Below are 17,898 nucleotides of genomic sequence, written 5' to 3' on the forward strand. Positions count from 1 at the left end.
GAAGGCGGCCTGCGCCGCCATCTTTGCTGAGGGCAGCGGCCTTCGCGCGGGGGGCGGGCACGACGCCGCGGGCGCCATGTTCGGTGCGGGCGGTGAGGCGGCGGGGCTGGCAGGCCCGGAACGGTCCGGCCCGGTCCGGTCCCTCCGGTCCGTTCTCCCCCCTCCCGCCCGGGCCCACGGGCCCCCAGCCTCGCCCCATCCGCGTCTCGCCCCGGCCGGGGTGGGGAAGGTGAGGAGAGGCCAAAAGCCGAGAGGTTTACAAATACTTTACTGATTACAAAAAGAAGCTTCCAAAGCTGGTACAAAAGCGTAGAAGCAACGGTGTTTGCCTCTTTGTATGAGGAAAATACAATAACGGGCCCAGAAGCTCCCTGCTGCAAGACGTTCAGGGCGATCTTAAAAAAATATTGCATCCTCCTTTTCCCCAAATAACCCATCATTAAATACTAAAAATAAACAACATAAAAGGATTGTGCAAGGGACGCCGGGCTCGCTGCCGGTGCCGCGAATGCCCCGGCAGATGTTAAATCACGTCGGCGAGCTGAGCAGCGGCCTTTGCCGTGGAGGGAGAGGGCTCCTCAGGCCGGGGCTGGCGCAGGCGGCGGGCGGCTTCGGGCTGCCCTTGGCCCGAGAAGTTCCTCTTAAGGCAAGGTGGGGGGGAGATCCCTCCAGGGACCACCTTGTAAAGCACCATCTGTGTCCGTCCGCACCCTGCGGCACACGCTGCCCACCTCGCCGGCACAGCCTCACCCAAACTCGCCCTCTGCGGAGAGGGTACCAAGAAAAATACTTAGGAAGGAAACCCAGGAGGGTGAGGAGACGTGCTTCTGCGACACTTGACATTCAAAACCCAGGATCCTGCGTCGAGGACGAGCGGATGTGCTGCACGGCAGCATGCCCAGGTGGAATCCACTGGGATTTCCCTGACATGTAGGGACAGGGGGACGCGGGCGCTGCACAGCACGCCTGGAGCAGAACGGCATTTCGCTGAGGCCATCGCAGCTAAAGCATCTACTTCTGCAAAACAGCATGATAAGATCTCAGAAGAATTAAAAAAAAAATATAGTCTGTTTTTTTTTTTTTCTTTGTAGCTGAAACAGCCCCGGCCCCATCCCTCCTCGCATGGTGCTGCCGGTGTGGCCAACCACCATCCAGCCAGCACTTCCCGGAGCAGCTGCCTCATGGGCACTCGGGCACATGTGGAAGGCACAAGGTATGGCCCCGCGTCACTTCTCCCTCTGTCCGGCAGCCCCAGAGGGCTGGCCTGAGCATGGCTTCCTCCTGCCCCCGCTTCCAGCCCAGCCCCACCAGGAAGGTTCTGGTTCCCGGGCCAGGCTGGCAGAGGAAGGCGTGCACAGGCAGGTCATGAGTGGGACAGGGAAGAGCAGGGTGCATGTGCTTGCTGCCGCTAACATAGCAGGCATAGTGCAGGGTATCCGCTGTCTTCACCGAGCTTCATGCGCTATGGCTGCTGCTGATACTGGCTTTCTGTTGCGGTAAAGAAATCCTCCAAGATGCTCTGCATGTACTCAAAGGTGGGACGATCCTCCGGTTTGGTCTTCCAGCATCTCATCATAATGTCATACAGCTCCTCGGGGCAGTTCTCTGTGCGGGGCATCCGGTAGCCGCGCTCCAGCGCCCTGATCACCTCCACACTCGACATCCCTGGAGAAATAGGGCAGGACAGGTGAACGTTTCATGGTTTATCACCGATTTCTTTAAAAGACAGAAAACACCCAAACCCAAAACTACCCACCCTTTGGGTAATGTCACTAGGAAGAAGAAGGACAGGTTAGAGGGTTTGGGAAGGGGGAACTCCTACTCCTGGTCAGGAAAACATGCGGACAATCGAGATGCTGAATTAGCTGTAGCATGCAGTTTTGTACCCCAGTTGAGCAGATCAGATGAGAATTATAATCATTTTGTACAAATTTCAAAAAAATAAAGGATACACTCCTCCATCTGCTGAGTCTTTAAAGAGCTGTTCCTTCCAATAAAAATAAGTTTGCGTGATGGCAGGACTGGTCCTTCCCCAGCAACCCTTTATGCCATCCCAGATCCTTCATGGTCAGTTCGTAGAAATGTTTACTTTTCTTGTACAGAATAATTTCCCATTGAAAAGAGATACCAAAGTAACAATTAGTTACAATACAGGGCAGTTCCTAATGATAGTGATTTACAGGTTGCTTGAGCCTTCCCAAAAACACCTGGCCCAGCTATCAGCCCTGAACTGATGTGCTACTTCCAAACATGCTTAATCTGCAGGAAGCAGAAAACCACGGGTTAGTGCTGTGACGCAAAACCAGGTTCCTAACCTGTGGTGTACGATACTCTCCCAGGGCCATGCGATACAGCCTGGGGCAAGTCAGTTATCCTCTCACATTAAAAACATGATCTATTTTAGAAACAGAGAGACCAGATCTTTTAGAGATCCTGACTACTGTTGGTTTCCCATGGAGCTGGAGGAGCTCAGGACGCCCTTGCAGGATCAGCCCCAAGGCAGTATATAGAATAGCTGCCCTTCTCTCCAAAGTAGCGGGCACCCTAAAGTTGTCACTACCTGGACCCATTTTTATGGGCTCCCCAGAGGAGGCGTCCCAGCTCTGCTTTGTGGAAACTGAGAAGGGGGGCCTGTGTCACATCGGCATGGATTTCAGGTCAGTGAAAACACCTGGTGTCCACTGAGGACTCCCAGGGAGAAAATCCTCCTAATTCTCCATCCTAGGTGAGCTCTTGTCCAAACACTAGATGCAGCTAAATGAGTAGTGCAGACTGCTCAGAGACTGTCTCGTGCTCTGGGCTCCTGTCCATGGCTCACAGACAGAATTGCCATCCTGAGACCTTGTGCTACCGTCTACGAGCTCTGCTCCCAGTGTGAGATTCAGATTTCTCACCATTCCCTCTGTTTTCAGAGATCTAACTCCACAGAGAAACAGATCCCATGGATGGGGCCCAGAAGGTGAAGCATGTCTTTCGAAAGCAGACCAGAGGAAGCATTTTACCTCCTTACCTGGGTATGGGATGCGCCCGTAGGTAATGATCTCGGTCAGGAGGATCCCAAAGGACCAGACGTCTGATTTTATAGTGAAAGATCCATAGTTGACGGCTTCTGGTGCAGTCCATTTAATGGGAAACTTGGCACCTGGACAAAGACATCCAATGGGAAACATGGGCTCTAACCCAAATGCTGAGAAACTAGTGGTGAAATATGGGGAACAAGAAACAAACAAACAGAAGAGGAAGATGTGAAGTGATGCAAATGGGAGGAGCTTCCCTCATCTGCCTGTTTACACATCACGTCCCCCCCGGGGGTCCTTGCCACCAAGGTTACACATTGGTAAGTGGCTCTAAGACAATCCCACAACCCTTCACCATCTCAGAAAGCGGCCAGCCACCCCCAGCAGCTCCCGCACCTTCCCGGGCCATGTACTCGTCTTCAATGACTCTGGCCAGTCCAAAGTCTGCAATCTTGCACACCAGTAGTGCAGACACCAGAATATTGGCAGCTCTCAGGTCTCTGTGGATGTAGTTCCTCTTCTCAATAAAAGCCATTCCTTCTGCAATCTGTAGAAAGGGGAAAGAGAAAAATGCAAAGAGGCTGTTTGAAATAACACAACCTCCCCAACGCAGCTGCTACTAGGAACAGAGGTTATCTGCTTCTGGCAAGTGCTTGGAAAGGGGGTGAAAGGAGGCTGAGTCACAGCAGATGTGACTGACTCTCCTGCATGGGAACTGCTCTCTGTGCAGGGAATCCCTTGCAGAAGAGGTCACGGTTTGAGTGACCAGCCCAACACAACTCATTTAGAGCCCTGTGTGAGAAAAGCAGTGAGAACTGGCATCCGAGGAGCTGACGTGCCCATGAGCAAGTGTCTCTGGATGTCCACAGGGCAAGGTGTAACTGCTTCATCTGTAGCCATGCAGATGTGAAGAGGAGTAAATCATTCTCTGTTCAGAGAAGACGTGAGACCAGTCTCCACATACATCAACAATGGCTTGAGAGGAGCAGGGAGTAAACCATCCTCTCTCTCTACTAAGGGAACAACAAATGGACTTTAATGGCTGCAGTGAGGGTCAGCCAGCATTGCAGATCTTCCTTGGTGAGGACAGAAAAGCACAGTGGTGGGTCTCCTGAGGAGGGTAGGGAGAAGCCTGGGGTCTTCAAGAATAGCCTGTGAAGAGTCAGTCCTGCCTGGGGGCAGGATGGCTGTGACAATCCCTGAAGATCCCCCCCCACCCCGGCTCCATCTTCTGAAGTCTCTGCACTGAGTGGCTCTAACAGTGCAGAAGTGCCCTAGTGTGTGCATGACCAACCCCCAGATTTGTGCCAAATTATCCCACACCTGAATGCCACCAGCCCCCGGGAGGGGAAGGGGCTGGCGCAGCCAGAGGGGGCGCTCCCCAATATCCCCATCACACCCGCACAAGCCGGGCCGGGGTAGGGTACAGTTTCTCACAGAGCTCTCCACGCAAAATACAGAAGTAAACAAGCACTGCAAGAGCGGAAGGATTATTTCCATGACCACAGACTCAGTTTTGCTCGCAGTGACTCAGCCCCAGCACAAACCTGGGCGCCTGGCTCGCTAGCTGCCTGCCTGCCTGCACGCCCGCTGCCTGCACATGAAAGCGCTTCAGCCTTTGCTTCTGAGCGGTGCAGAAAGCAGCCCCTCTGAGCTACGGAGCTGAGCCAGGCGCTTTGCAAAAGCCAGCTTGCTGGGAACAGATGGCGTGCACAGCTGATCAGCAGACCCTGGCACAGCTGGCTCAAGTAGGCAGTGACCTGGTCTAAGCCCCTGGGGTCTGGGCTCCCGTTCTGGCTTTCCTGTTGCTCAGGTACCTCTATGAATTATTTCACAGAGGTACCAAGCTTGGCTCAAAGGGTCCCTGGATTCAGCCAGCATCTGGGGACACTGCAGAAGCAGTAGGGACAAGACAGTGGTTGTACAAATGATTGCACACGAAGCTAGATGTGTAACAGCACACTCAGCTGTACTCAAAATCAGCTCCTGAAAATATGCCCAGAACAATTTTCACCAAGTCCTCCTGCATCTCCAGCTGCCTTCCCCCAGCCCCTGACAGCCCTGTGGCAGGTAGATGATTTTAATGAACCACAAACCTCCCGTAGGCATTGCTGTGGGGTAACATAACACGCTACGCTCCCTTCCAGAAACCGTGCCCAGCTCAACCTCCCAGGCGCTGTGAATGCAACAAAATTGTGCTGTAGATTTCCTATGAAACCCACGAAGCTTAACACTACCGCAGCTGCAGGTGGGTCCTGGCCAGGGGCATGGCCCGAGCGGTGTAAGACGCTGCCCTGGAGCACTGCAGCTGGTGCCGGGGTGGAACAGGGTGGGCGTGCGGCCACGCGGGGTTTTGTGGGGCTTTTGCAAAGTTTGCAGACAAGGCTCTGTCACACAGAGCGTGTTGTTTGCAGGTAACTATCACATCAGCAGCAACGGATAGAAATCGATAGTTTTGCCATGGCTGCTCCCTGGGGAGCCCTGGGCTCAGAAAGGCCATGCCAACCAGCACCGACGCATCCTGGAGAAGGGACCGTGCAAACGTGAGCAGTGAAAACAACCTCCGACCCTCACCCTTGTGACTTCCACAAAGCACAGGGGCACTGTGGGCTGCAAGGGCTGCAGCCCACGGGGCAGAAACCATGGTGGCCTTAGAAGATGCAGGTTTCCCAGCTCCTCGGAAGGACCAGCCGGCCAAAATCCCCCGGGGCTCTGTGCAGCTCTGGCAGAGCGCTGCCTGGGCGCAGGCTAGCCAGCTGCGTGCTGCAATTAATGGGCTAAAGGGGAAGAAGCCACCACTTCTCCTTTTGCAGACACCTGCTCCTGCGCAGGCAACTGGACAGGGATGGTGAGCAGGCAGCTGGCTGCCCGCAAGGTGCAAGGCCAGCGCCACAAGGAAACCTCGCCGGCTCCTTCCCTGCATCCCCACCACCACCAGTGTTTGCCTGTTCAAACCAGGCTTCTGGATGGCACTGCCTCTGGATGGCACTGCCCAAGTTCTTGGGCTCCTTGATCCCCTCGCTCACCCTTCTCAGGGGCAAGGGGGAGTGGGGAGCTGGGGAAGGTCTGCTCCCTCCTCACCTGGGCAGAGAAGTCGATCAGCTTTGGGAGCGGCTGCTTATTCCCCTCGTCGCTCTTCAAGAAATCCAGCAAGCTCCCTGCGGACAGGGAAAGGTGCCGGGGCTGACGGCTCAGCTGGAGCCTGTGCCCACCCTCGGGTTGGCACGGGTCCTGCAAGCGGCACAGGGTCCCAGGGAGCCGAGCACAACGTGGGGACTTAGCCGGGAAACACACCCAAGCCCCCCACCCCGCTCCCATGGATCGGGCAGAAGGGCAAGCCCCGCTGCGGGCTCCCTTCTGCCTTGCGGAGCGCTCCTCCTCATCTGTCCCCTGTCCCTCCCTCTCCCGGGGCTGTCACCGCATCCCCCTGCCCCAGCACGCTCGGACACACAGCAGCAGGAGCTGGTGCAGAGCCCAAAGCCGACCCTGGGGATGCAGGAGGGGTTGATCCTGCACCATCCCTGGGGCACCCGGGTACCACCGCTTGGCCGGGCCCACGGCGGCCGTGCAGGGACGCGGGCAGCACCTTTCTCCATGAACTCGGTGATGATGTAGATGGGCTCCTCCTTGGTGACGACCGCGTGCAGCTTCACCAGCTTGCTGTGCTGCAACGTCTTCATCAGGTTCGCCTCCTCCAGGAAGGCGTCCACGGACATGCTGCCCGGCTTCATCGTCTTCACCGCCACCTTGATGTGCTTGTTGTAGGTAGCTGGGGGGTGGCACGATAGACCATTCCCAGGCTGCCCAGTGCCCAGGTACTGGGAGCACTGGATTTTGGAGCCAAAGCACCCAGTCCTGCAGACGGAGCTGCTGCGCGAGGGCTGGAGACCATGCGCTGCCCAGGGCTGTCCCTATGCACCCAGCCCTGAGCAGTCCCTGCATTAAGTCCAGGGCCACCTCCATTTCCCCGTGCTCCTCTCCCACAGATCGCTCCCTCCCTGCCGTCCCTCCACCTCCTCTCCCATCCCTCACCCTTCCTCCTTCACCGTCACCTTCATCTTCCTCCCAGCTGCCTCCCCCTTGCTCTCACCCATCCACACTTCTCCAAACTGCCCGGCTCCCAGCTTCCTCTCCAGCCTCAGCGACTCCCGAGGGATCTCCCAGGCATCTTTCTCCCAGGGCTTCTGCGGTTTGGGCACGCAGCAGGGGCGGGTGAGCTTCTGGCACAGCCCGTCGCTTTGCCCTGCCAGAGAGCGCCGAGAGCCATCAGCCGGCCTGTCTCACCGGCTGCTTTGTGCTTCGAAGCAGAGCCTACGGCAGCCTCCGTGGCTGCAGAGCACATCCTGGCACCGTGCACCCCACTGCAAAGAGTGGGGACACGCTGAACACCGGCCGTTGCAGCCCATGCGCCTGCTGGGCATTACTGCACCGCGTCGGTGCAGCCAGGGCACCGGCCCACCCAGGGAGGGGGAGTCCCGGGCACTGCGGGCATTCGGGGACGCTGACACCCACAGCTGTGATAGCCAGCACGCCAGCCATCGCACCAGGGGAAGGTCTGGTAGTTGCTGCACGTCACAGCCGGAGCTACAGCCGGAGCTCAGCGGTGACGGGCAGGAGCCCCTCGGGCTCTGCACACCCCAGGCTGCTCTGTGGCTGCTCAGCTCGGGGGCAAAGCCCCGTCTGGGATGGAGGGGCCGGACACCCCAGGGCTCACCCTTGTAGTACTGGACCAGCTCCTGCAGCGTATTGAAGTTGCTGCGCGGGGAGATGTAGAAGCCGCCGTTATCCAGAGTCCGGATCTTGTAATGCTTCACCGTGCCACCCTGCAGGTCATCCCCGTCCCGCACCGACAGCGAGTAGCAGCCTGTTTGGGGAGGGGTGACCTGCCAGCCCCCGCGCGGAGGGCACGTTCCCGCTGCACCCATCCATCCCGTGTTCGCGGCACACGCGGTGCCATCGCCCGGCAGAGCCACCACTGCAGCCCCCGTCCCCGCCGTGCTGCCACCACCCCCTCGGCCCCAGGCATGAGGCCGGCTACGCCTGCACCCCAAACACCGAAAGCAGCCTCAAAGGGGCACGTCCCCCCACCATCCCCGCTGCAGTGCTCGGACATATGGCAGCACCACGGGCTTTTGCGGGGACACTCGCGGCAGGAGCATGGGACCCCCAGTCCCTGCTCCGCAGCAAAGCAGAGCCCCCCGGGCTGGGGAGGCATCTCCCGAGCTCCTCTGCCAGGCAAGTGTGGGTGAGGGAGACCCCTCCGGGGCAGCCGCTTCCCCACCACCGCGCTGCGGTCACCCCTCCGGACCTTTCATCGTCTCGCTGTCCCGTATCATGAAGGACCCGATCACGTTGCCAGGGCCAAGGAGCTGCCGCTCTGCATCCTTCCGGCTGATGCCCTTGAAAAACCACCTGCAGCAGGAAAAAATGAACCAGCGAACGCTGCCGGGGCTGGGAGAGCTAAGGCTGGCATGGGGCAGGGCTGGGGGCAGGAGCGGGGGCAGCTGCGGTGGGGGAGCAGGGGACCACGCGGGGCCGGGATGTGCCACCAAGGGATGGACTCACTCCTCTGTCTCCAGCGAGTCGGCTGGGGCAACGTAGTTGCTGGGGATGAAGCCTTCGCACCCCGTTGCCAGCGACCGCGCTTGCCACCACTCCCCTGACCTGCGACAGAAATGGCGTTGGGTTGGCCCGCGGCACCCGGCACTGGGCACCACCAGCTCCTCCAGGGGCAAATTCCAGAAAAAAAAAACCCAGCAGGGCAACGCAAGCCTTCAGGAGACCCCGGGGCGGGGGGACACCGGCAGCACTTACTCCTCCAGCACCTTCAGCCGCTCCCCTTTCTTGAAGCTCAGGTCCCCACTGTGCATCGCCTCGTAGTCGTAGAGCGCCAGCACCACGCTGTCCCCCAAGCCTGCAGCGAGGGAGCTCCCTGGGCACCCCTCTCCGTGCTGGGACGGGGTGCCTGGCCACCCCTGCCACGTGCAGTCAGGACACGGGGCAGGACCCCCGCAGCACTCAGCACCTCCATCTTCATCATGCCACGGCCACATCTGGCCTTCAGGGAAGCCCAGAGCTCCCGTCCCGCCGGGACCGGCAGCATTTGACCCAGGCTGGAGAGGACCCAGCCACGCTCCCCCCACACACTCCCACCTCGTGCACCCACCTGCAGCCCCCCTCCGGTACCTACCATCCTCGGGCGGCGACACGGCCACGCTGGGGACATTATTGTTCTGGAAAGTGGGACAAAAGCAGAGAGTGAAGTCGCGGGTGGCAGAGACTCGTACCCTGTGGGGGTCTCAGCCCCACCGCAGCCCTGGCCCCCAGCAGCAGTGGCAGGAGGGCACCCGAGGGGCAGCGCCGGCACCTCCCGACACACCAACCCACCCAGTACCGGCACTTCTGCCCCCTGGCAACACCTTCGTTTTTTTCTCCCTTTTTCCATAATTCCTTGATTCCCATCAGGTTTGCGCTGTGCTTGTCCCAGCATGGACCGGAGTCCCATCCCATGGCCAAGCCCCCTGCCCGGGGGCATGGGCACTGTCGGTGCCCGCAGCCGGCCCCTCTCTCAGCGATGGCAGCTCCAGCAAGGAGAAGTGTGTGCCCCTGCCTCACTCGGCAGCTTCCACTCACCCTCCTGTTGGTGGCCGTGGGGTCCTTCACGTAGTGGCCCTGCTGGAAGCTGGGGCCGGGGTCGGGGTCGGTGTCGGTTTTTATCACCTTCTCTTGGATGCCAGCTTCCTTTGACTTCACGCAACCCATCCTGCAGCCAAGGGAGGGCAAGTGAAGCCATTGTGGCAGAGGTGAAAACCCTGCTCCAGACCCGCTCCCAGCAGCTCCCGCCTGGCACAGCACGGCGTTGGCACATGGCACAGAGCCGATGCCCACCCGGCTGCACTGCCGCGGGCAGAGAGGGCTCTGCTCGCCCAGCAGAGCCGAGGTGGGTGGCAGCCACGGGGCGCCGGGGTGCCCAGAAATGTGCACGGTGGCATGCCGGAGAGAAAAAGGGATCTCCCGGTGCAGAGAAAGGAGAAGTCAGAGGAGGTGAATTTTGGGCAGGTGACAGCAGCTGCCATGGAGCAGCTTCACCACCCTTCCCCAACATAGCCTTTCCCAGAGTGGGGTGCAGGCACTGAGCATTGTGGTGGGAGAGACCCATTTGGGGTCTTCTGCAAAGCGGGACCCTCATCATGGAGGGGCTCCCCCCTGCCCAGCACTGCTGGTGCTTTTGGCCCCCCCATCCCTCGGTGCAGCCGTGGCCCCCACGCTGCCGTGGGTCACCGCTTTCCCCTGCGCTCCCCGGCTGCTCTCTGCCAGGGTGGAGCTGCCTCGAAGAGCCAGCAGCCCAGGGCGAATGCAAATGCTCAACTTTCTCCAGCTCCCCAAGAAACATCAGCAGGAAAACATGCCGCAAGAAGTGGCGAGCACGGGGGAAATCCCCTGCAAAGGCACTTCCCTTGTCCGGGGGAGACCTCGACAGAGAGAAAGGAGAAGGTGCTGGCGGTGACAGCAAAGGAGGAAGCTCAGGGCTGAGCGAGGCCCCACGATGTGCACAGCACCGCCGGCCTCGCTGGGGGAGCAGCCGGGCACCGGCAGCACCACCTCGCTCCCACGGCCTTTGAGGGACATCGCTGTCACCTCCCAGCCACCCCACGGTCACTCCTCGTCCTTCCCAGCGTGCCAAAGCCTGGGCCGGCCCCACTCCCCAGGGCAGAGCAGGAGCAGCAGCGGCAGCCCCAGACAGCACGTCCCCCTCGTCAGGGACGCCCCGGGCTCAGGCTCAGGACCGGCTGCTGGCAAAGCCCAGTGCCGGATCCATCCTGGCAAACCCGCAGAGCGCTTGGCTGCCACGGCCCGTGCTGGCACCGCAGCAGGTATTTGCTCTGCCCATCCTGCACCAGCTCGGAGCATTCGGCCCTACAAAGCACAAACACCTCTGGGGGGTCCGAGCATCCCACAGCATCCCGGCGCATCGCCACACGCAGCGACCGGGTGACCGTGGCTCTCCCGCCAGCTCTTGCAACACAGCGCTGAGGCCTGCTGGCACAGGGAACACCGGCGGGAGCAGCCGTTCCCGGTGCATCCCAGCCCAGAGAGCCGTGTCCCGCAACCCGGGTGGCTGTCCCCAGCCATGGGGACCAGGCGGGATGGGGGGAGCCCATCGAGCGGCCCTGCGCCCTCACTGGCGGGGCAGGCGGTGGCGGGTCCCCGACAGCCCCTGCAAGGCCACCGGCAGGGATCACCTCCCCGGGATTACACCGTGTCCCCCCCGCCCGGGACACGCCGGCATCGCCTCGCCGCCACCCCCGGGCATCACCTCCCCCCGCGGGCACCCAGGGACCGCCGCACCGAGCGGGGCCGGGCCGGGGCCGGCACGGAGACGGACCGAGGCAGCGGCGGCTGGTCCGGGGGAGGGAAGGACCGACCGACCGGACTACCCGGCACCGGCACCAGGGCTGCCCGGGACCGGCACCGGGACTCTCCCCGCCCGGCCCCGCCGCCCTCGGGGCTCCGCGCACGGCTCGGCTCCGCTCCGCTCTGCTCTCACCTCCGCCACCGTCCCGGGACACGTCCCGGTCCCGGTCCCGGTCCCGGTCCCGGAGCCGGGGCTGCTGCCGCCGCTCTGCTCTGCCCGGCTGCGCGCCCGCCGCCCCGCCCCGCCCCGCCCGCCCCGGTAAGACCACACCCCTCCCCGGTAAGGCCACGCCCCCCGGTGCCGTCCCGGGGCCGCGGCACCCCCCCGACTCCACCGGTGCTGCCCGACGGGGCGGGCCAGGTCGATACCTCCCTGTACCGGCCCCGGGGGGCCCAAACCGGGATGGGAGCGGGGACCCCCATCACGCACCGAACGGGACAACCACCCCCCGGTCCAAACGGGACCCCCGGGGACCAAAGGCAGCAGAACCAGCTTGCAAGGGTGCCCATGCTGCCCGCAGGGATGTCCCGGTCCCGCGGGGACCCCGCTGCCGTCGGGGTCACCTTTACGTCCTGCCGATGGGTGCCAGAGCCCTCCTCTCCACCCGCGGGCCCCGGGGGCCCCGGAGGGATTTGGGGCTCGGCACCCCCGAGCACCCCCGGGCTGTTTCCTCGCCTGGCACGGGGCCGTGGGCGGCAGTGGGGGGCACGGGGCGAGCACAGGCTGGCCACGGTGTGAGCCTGGTCCTGGGTTCCCGGGGAGGAGAAAAGAGGAAACCCCCGAGTGCTGCCCCGTGATGGGGCGCAGGGCATGGGGGGGTGCAGGGCATGGGGCTCACGCTGTGCACCCCAGCTCGGAGGGGCCGGGGGGGCCATGGGCTTTGCTGTGTCTCTCCTGGCCCTGGTGTTCTCGTGGCAAAGGTCCTCCTTCCCCGCCGGTGCTCCGGCCGTTGCTCTGGTTCACCCAGAGCACCCCTGAATTTGGGACGGGGACGGCAGCAGCAAAGGGAACCGCGGCTCCGCTGTGACACCGACCGTCGTGGGCAGGCAGGGCTGGGCCCAGCCCCTGCTCCAGCTCAGGAGCAGCAGAGGAAGCAGCCAGGGTGGCGAGCACCTCGCCTGCATAAGGATTTGCATATGTAAATTTTTTTAAGAAAAAAAATAAATTGCTGCAGGTACCCCCAGCATCTGCCTGCCCATGCACTGGCCTGGGGCTGCAGCACTGTCCCGCAGCCCCCGCCGAGGGACAGTGGACAGGGGCCATCGGCCAAGGGACATCGGCCATGGGACATTGGCCGGTGGCCAGTGGCCGGGGGCCGTCGGCCGGCGGGGAGCACGGCCCCGTCCCTTGTCTGTTGGCGGCAGGAGGGCTGCAGGGCAGTGCTGCAGGAAGCCAGGTCCCAGGGCAGGAACTTCCTTTTGTGAAACACCCGCCGCCCCGCAACCAGCCGGGTGTTGCAGGGACGTCGCTCACGGAACGAGGGACGGCTGCCCGCAGCGTGGCCTGCATCTCAGCTTCACCCACCCCTCAGCCCTGCCCTCAAACCGGGGTGCTCGGCAGCAGGATGGGGGACGCTGCGCCGGCAGCCCTTGCTCAGAGCATCCCTAGGGCTGCGGGGGCTCTCGGGTGCTTTCCTGGCAGGAACAGACTTCCCCACCACTCCCCGCCGCTGTGTTGTAAGGCGAATGATTTACCAGAGTGCGCCCAGGCCAGCAGTGCAGGCAGTGGCGGGTCAGCTGTGACCACCAGCCCCCCCATCCCAGCACGCCCTTGTTGGCCCCCCAATTTGCTCTGAGCTTTCTGGGGTCCTGCACTGCCAGGAGCATCCCTCGGGCCAGCCCAGCACGGCTGGGAGCACCCCGACTCCGGGAGCGACCTGCATGTGGCACCAGGGTGGACAGGGTGCCCAGCCCAGCAGTGGCACGGTGCCTGGCAGGGCTGTGAGCAGCCCCCCTGCCCCGGCTCACCCCCCGCCGCAGCAGCCTCTGCGCCGCAGCACAGCCTTTCCCCAGGCAAGAACCTGCTCCGCTCCCAGCCCTGGCATTTAATTGCAATTTGCAGAAATTACAGCACATGGTGTTGCCGGCCAGGGTGTCCCCCACCACCATGGCTGCCTTGTGATGCCGTCAGCCCTGCCAAGAGCTGCCAGCGCGGTACAGAGGCCCTGTCCCCTCCCGCAGTGACAATGTCCCCCCTCCGAGGCACTGGGGCAGAGCTGGACACCTGGCAAGTCTGGGCTTGGAGGTGCAGCACCGTGTCGGTGAGCGGGGAGGGGAGCGCTGGGTTTCGGCACTCCCTCAGAGGTAGTTGTCCTCTTCCTCCTCCTCCTCCTCTTCCTCATCCCGCGCCAGCGCCTCGATGTCGTGGGTGATGTCCGTGATCATGCGGTTGAAGGACTCGGACTCGGAGCGCAGGGACCAGCTGTCGTAGCTGCGCACGGCCGAGGCCGACGTGTTGCTCATGCTGCGCTTGATGCGGCCGAAGCTGTCGGTGAGGATCCCGCCCTCGCGGATGCCGATGCTCTCCAGGAAGGTCTCAAAGTACCCGATGTCTTGGTCGGGGATGAAGGGCCTCATTCCTGCCATGGGTGCTGTGAGCCTCGGGGTGACCCTGCCCGGGTGGGCAGCGCTGGAGCGCGATGCCAGCCAGCCCCACCGGCTGCTCGCAGGGGGGCTCATCCCACCCCGTCCCCCGCAAGCAGCACCCCAGAGCACACCCGGCACCAGCGCCCCATCCCCGAGGGATGCACGGACATCGCCAGGGTGATGCGATGACACAGGGTGGCTGCAGCGGGAGCCCAGACACTCACCCAGGAGGAGGAATTTCCTGCGGTCCCCGTAGAGGCGCAGGAGCTCGGCGCAGTACTCCCGCACCGGCGTGCCCAGGCGATACTCCCGGAGCAGGAGGGCGAACTGCTGGATCTCCTGCGGCGACAGCTTGTTGCGCAGCTGCGGTGACACAGGGACGGGTTGGGGTTGGGGACACGGGCGGCACACAGCCCTGGCCCCCCCTCCCACAACCCACGGGCTGCTCTCTGGTGCGGGGGGCTCAGACCTGCCCACTGCCCCCCGTCCCCGGCCGCTGGCACCGAGCAGGGCCCCTCGCCGGGCCCCGTGCCCGCACCGTCACCATGTAGTCCTGCAGCTGCTCCAGCCCCGCGCCGCTCTGGTCGCTGCCGCTGCAGGCGGTGGCCAGGCTGTGGTGGGACCGGTGGAAGGAGGGCGAGGAGGCACCGCTGTAATACGCTTCGAAGGTTTCGTGGGAGCCATTGCTGCAGGAGGATGGGGGTCAGCCGGTCCTGGCACCCCTCGTGTGCCCGCCTGTCCCCCCGTGCTGCGCAGCACCCACCATCGAGCAGGGCTGGGGCATCTCTGCAGCCGGGACAGGCACCCACCCTGGGGCAGAGGCACCCACCCTGGGGCAGAGGCACCCACCCGGGTGCAGGGGCACCCTGTGGGAGCCACACTCACAAAGAGCTGCAGCAGCTGAAGTCGGCATCGTAGCCGTACGTCCCGTCTGTGCGGCAGCTCTCGCCTGGGGAGGGAGAGCCGGGGTCTCAGAGTGGGACCAAGCCCCTGCCACGGCACCAGCCCCCCACGCTGTGCCCACGCACCCCTGCCCGCCAGCCCCGTGCCGTCCCACTCGGTGTCCCCACGCCTGTCCCCGGCCACTCACTCCTGCTGGAGAGCCAGGGCCGCGTGGGCGTGGAGGTGTAGTGGTACCCGGCGCGGTCCACGCACTCGATGCTCTGGTCCCCGTAGATGATCTGGAAGACCTGGCAGATGAGCGCGCAGGACTCCTCGGCGGCATCCTGCAACGGGACGGAGGGAGGGAACGTGGGCGGGTGGGCGCCGGCGGGTGGCCGTGCGTGGGCACACGCCGGGGGCCGCTCACCCTGTTGGGCACGGCGAGGATGATGAGGTTGGAGTAGGCGTCGGGGCAGGGCTCCTGGGGGTCCAGGGGGTTGCTGCCGGCGTGCCGCCGCTCCCAGCTGCCGAAGCCCGTGCCACGCTCCCAGCTGCCGCCGGCAGTGCCGGCCCGTCGCCTCTCCCAGCTGCCGCCGCAGGGCTGCCGTCGCTCCCAGCTGCCCGAGGGCCGCCCGCGCTGCCGCCGCTCCCAGCTGCCGCCCCGCCGCCGCTCCAGGCTGCCGCCCTGCCGGCCTTCCTGCCCGCCCCGTGCCGCTCGCCAGTCCAGGCTGCAGATGGTGTGCCGACGCTCCATCGGGCCCCCCAGCCGTCCCCCCTCCGGCCACGAGCCCCCCGGCCGCTTCTCGGCGGGAAACGCCTCCGGTACACCGGCCGGAGCCACCTCGGGGTGCGCTCCGGCGGGGACCGGGTCCACTCCCAGGCCTGGGGTAGCGAGGAGAGACCGGGTGTCAGGGCGGGGGGGCTGTGCTGACCACCCTGCCCAGCCCCCAGCCCCTGCCCTGGCTGCCCCGTCCCACCGGCCAGGCGGGACGCGGAGGGATGGGGGTGCTGGGGTGGGGATGGGGGAGCCCCAGTGGGTTGGGGGCAGTGGGGCTGGGGCAGGGGGATTAGGGGCAGCGGGGTGGGAGTGCTCCGTGTGCAGGCTGGAGCTCAGCCTGGCGCAGCCCCCTCCCCGGGGACCCTGCCTGTGGCTGGCAGCTGAGCCCGGGTTTGCTGAGCCCTCTGGGGCTCCGTGTGCGGGAGGGGACGGGGACAGGAGTCGCTTCCAGTCTCCTCTCCGCCTGCCATTAAAGGCAACCGGGACTGGGACCGCAGCTGGGACCTGCCTGCCAGGGCAAGGGGAGCCGGAGGCAGTGCCCCCCTCCAGCCCCGGGGAAGCGGACCCCCGCCAAGCTGGGGGGGGCAACACGGGCTTTTGTGCTCGGCCCGTGCTGCCGCCTCGGCCAGACCCGGCACCGCTCCATCACCCTCCCAGGCTCTGGCCCTCCATGCCCTGGGGACAGCGGGTGCTCAGGGTCGGCTGTGCCGTGGCCGCCGGCCCCAGCCGGACGCCCGCACCGGTTTTGAGGATGAGGAGGTGCAGGGCGTCATCGCGCAGGTAGGACGCCGCGGCGATCTCGTGGGTGGGGATGCGCAGGATCAGCTCCTCGTTGTCGCGCCAGGTGAGCAGGAGGCAGCGTGCTGAGAGGCTGAGGATGCTGTCCTGCTCCGGCGTCGTCTGCAGCGGCAGCTCCTTCAGCTGCTGCGGGGGGCAGAGCGTGTGCCAGGGACGTGGGGCACCCGGCGCCCACCCTCTGGGCAGCGCTGGGGGGCACCCTGGGCGGTGGGGACCCCTCTTACTCTGGCCGTGTCCAGCAGCTGCAGCACCTCGTCCCGGCTGGAGGGGTTCAGGGAGGCTGTCACCCATGTCAGGTGGCCTAAAAACTGAGGGGGGACAAAACCCAGGGTAGCTTGGGGGGGCTGGGGCGTGCGTCCTCCCCACCCCAGGGCCCAGAGCCTCCCCCGGAGCACCCATGTCCCCATGGGCAGGATGCATTTCTCTGGGGTGCAGGGAGACCCTGCAACGGGGGGGTCCCCCCTGCACTCCCAGCCCACCCTCCTCCTCCCAGGGTGTTTGCCTGGGCAGGGAGGGGACCAGGACCCTCCTGGCCATCGTGGGTGGTGTCTCTCAGCCCCCCCGAGCAGGCAAGGACCCCGGGCATCCCTGGGAACCCCCCACCCCCTTACCTTCACCTCCTTCTCCACGTAGTCATGCAACAAGATCTGGGGGTCGATCAAATAGTCGGGGGGGTAGAGGGGCACGGAGTGCAGCGGCCGTCGGTAGACGCTGCTGCGGAGTGCCGGCCTCCGAGCCGCCTTGGGGAAAACCAGCCGCTTGATGGGCGACACAAAGCCCTGGCAGGGAGAATGGGCACGGGGACACATCAGCGCCGGGCACCCAACCCCGGCACCCACGCACAGGGTCCGCGGGCACCCGGCGCCCGAGGAGGGGCTGGGCACCTCTCTGCTAGCTGGCCCCAAATTTGGACCATTTGGGTGGTTCGCGGGGCAGCGAGTGGGGATCCCACCTCTCCCCGCCGTGCCACCGGAGAGGGTGCGGGGCCCCTCATCCTGGTGTCCCCACGTCGTCTCGCCCACTCCCACCCTCCCGCCAGCCCCCCGGGACACCAGCCCCAGCCCCACGCACCTTCTTCCCCTTCTTGGCCTCGCAGTCCATGGCGGGGCCGCGGCGCTGCCTCCCGGCACGGCCACCCCCACCGCCCCGCTCGGCGCCGCTGCGTTTTCCTGTGTCGGAAACTCCACCAGGACGGCTGGGATGTGAGTTCCTGCCCCTCCTGGGGGGGTGCTGGGACTGGGCTGGGCTGGGACTGGGATTGGGACTGGGACTGGTACTGGGACAGGGGCTGAGACTGGGGCCGGGACTGAGATTGGGACTGGCGTTGGGACTGGGGCTGGGCTGGTACCTGAGCAGAAGCAGGGGCTGAAGTAGGTTGGGATGGGACTGGAGCAGGGGCTTGGACTGGGACTGGTGCAGGGG

The 17,898-nt window shown here is 64.1% G+C and overlaps 2 protein-coding genes across 4 annotated transcripts; both read right to left on the reverse strand.

The window, feature by feature from the left end:
* Nucleotides 1-251: 251 nt before the first annotated feature.
* On the reverse strand, nt 252-11,674 carry HCK (HCK proto-oncogene, Src family tyrosine kinase). 3 transcript variants are annotated; one of them, XM_030008733.2, is made up of 13 exons: nt 11,566-11,674; nt 9,651-9,780; nt 9,208-9,250; nt 8,832-8,931; nt 8,583-8,681; nt 8,326-8,429; nt 7,732-7,881; nt 7,108-7,260; nt 6,604-6,786; nt 6,099-6,175; nt 3,414-3,564; nt 3,011-3,142; nt 252-1,665 (listed from the first exon to the last, which is right to left on the reverse strand). In XM_030008733.2, exons 2-13 carry the CDS (start codon nt 9,777-9,779, stop codon nt 1,463-1,465), a joined length of 1,524 nt encoding a protein of 507 aa, XP_029864593.1. In that variant the 5' UTR covers nt 9,780; nt 11,566-11,674; the 3' UTR covers nt 252-1,462. The 3 variants fall into 3 exon arrangements, with proteins under 3 accessions (XP_029864593.1, XP_040978694.1, XP_040978695.1); XM_041122760.1 differs by lacking the exon at nt 11,566-11,674 and adding an exon at nt 9,861-10,489; XM_041122761.1 differs by lacking the exon at nt 11,566-11,674 and adding an exon at nt 10,387-10,477.
* A 1,788-nt stretch (nt 11,675-13,462) lies between these two features.
* Nucleotides 13,463-17,717, reverse strand: CCM2L (CCM2 like scaffold protein). Its single transcript, XM_030008708.2, has 10 exons — nt 17,548-17,717; nt 17,088-17,255; nt 16,701-16,784; nt 16,419-16,602; nt 15,328-15,782; nt 15,109-15,244; nt 14,904-14,967; nt 14,557-14,704; nt 14,243-14,381; nt 13,463-14,011 (listed from the first exon to the last, which is right to left on the reverse strand). Exons 1-10 carry the CDS (start codon nt 17,575-17,577, stop codon nt 13,731-13,733), a joined length of 1,689 nt encoding a protein of 562 aa, XP_029864568.1. The 5' UTR covers nt 17,578-17,717; the 3' UTR covers nt 13,463-13,730.
* Nucleotides 17,718-17,898: the final 181 nt, after the last annotated feature.

This window comes from Aquila chrysaetos, chromosome 3, assembly GCF_900496995.4.
Source record: "Aquila chrysaetos chrysaetos chromosome 3, bAquChr1.4, whole genome shotgun sequence".
Classification (NCBI taxonomy): Eukaryota; Metazoa; Chordata; class Aves; order Accipitriformes; family Accipitridae; genus Aquila; species Aquila chrysaetos.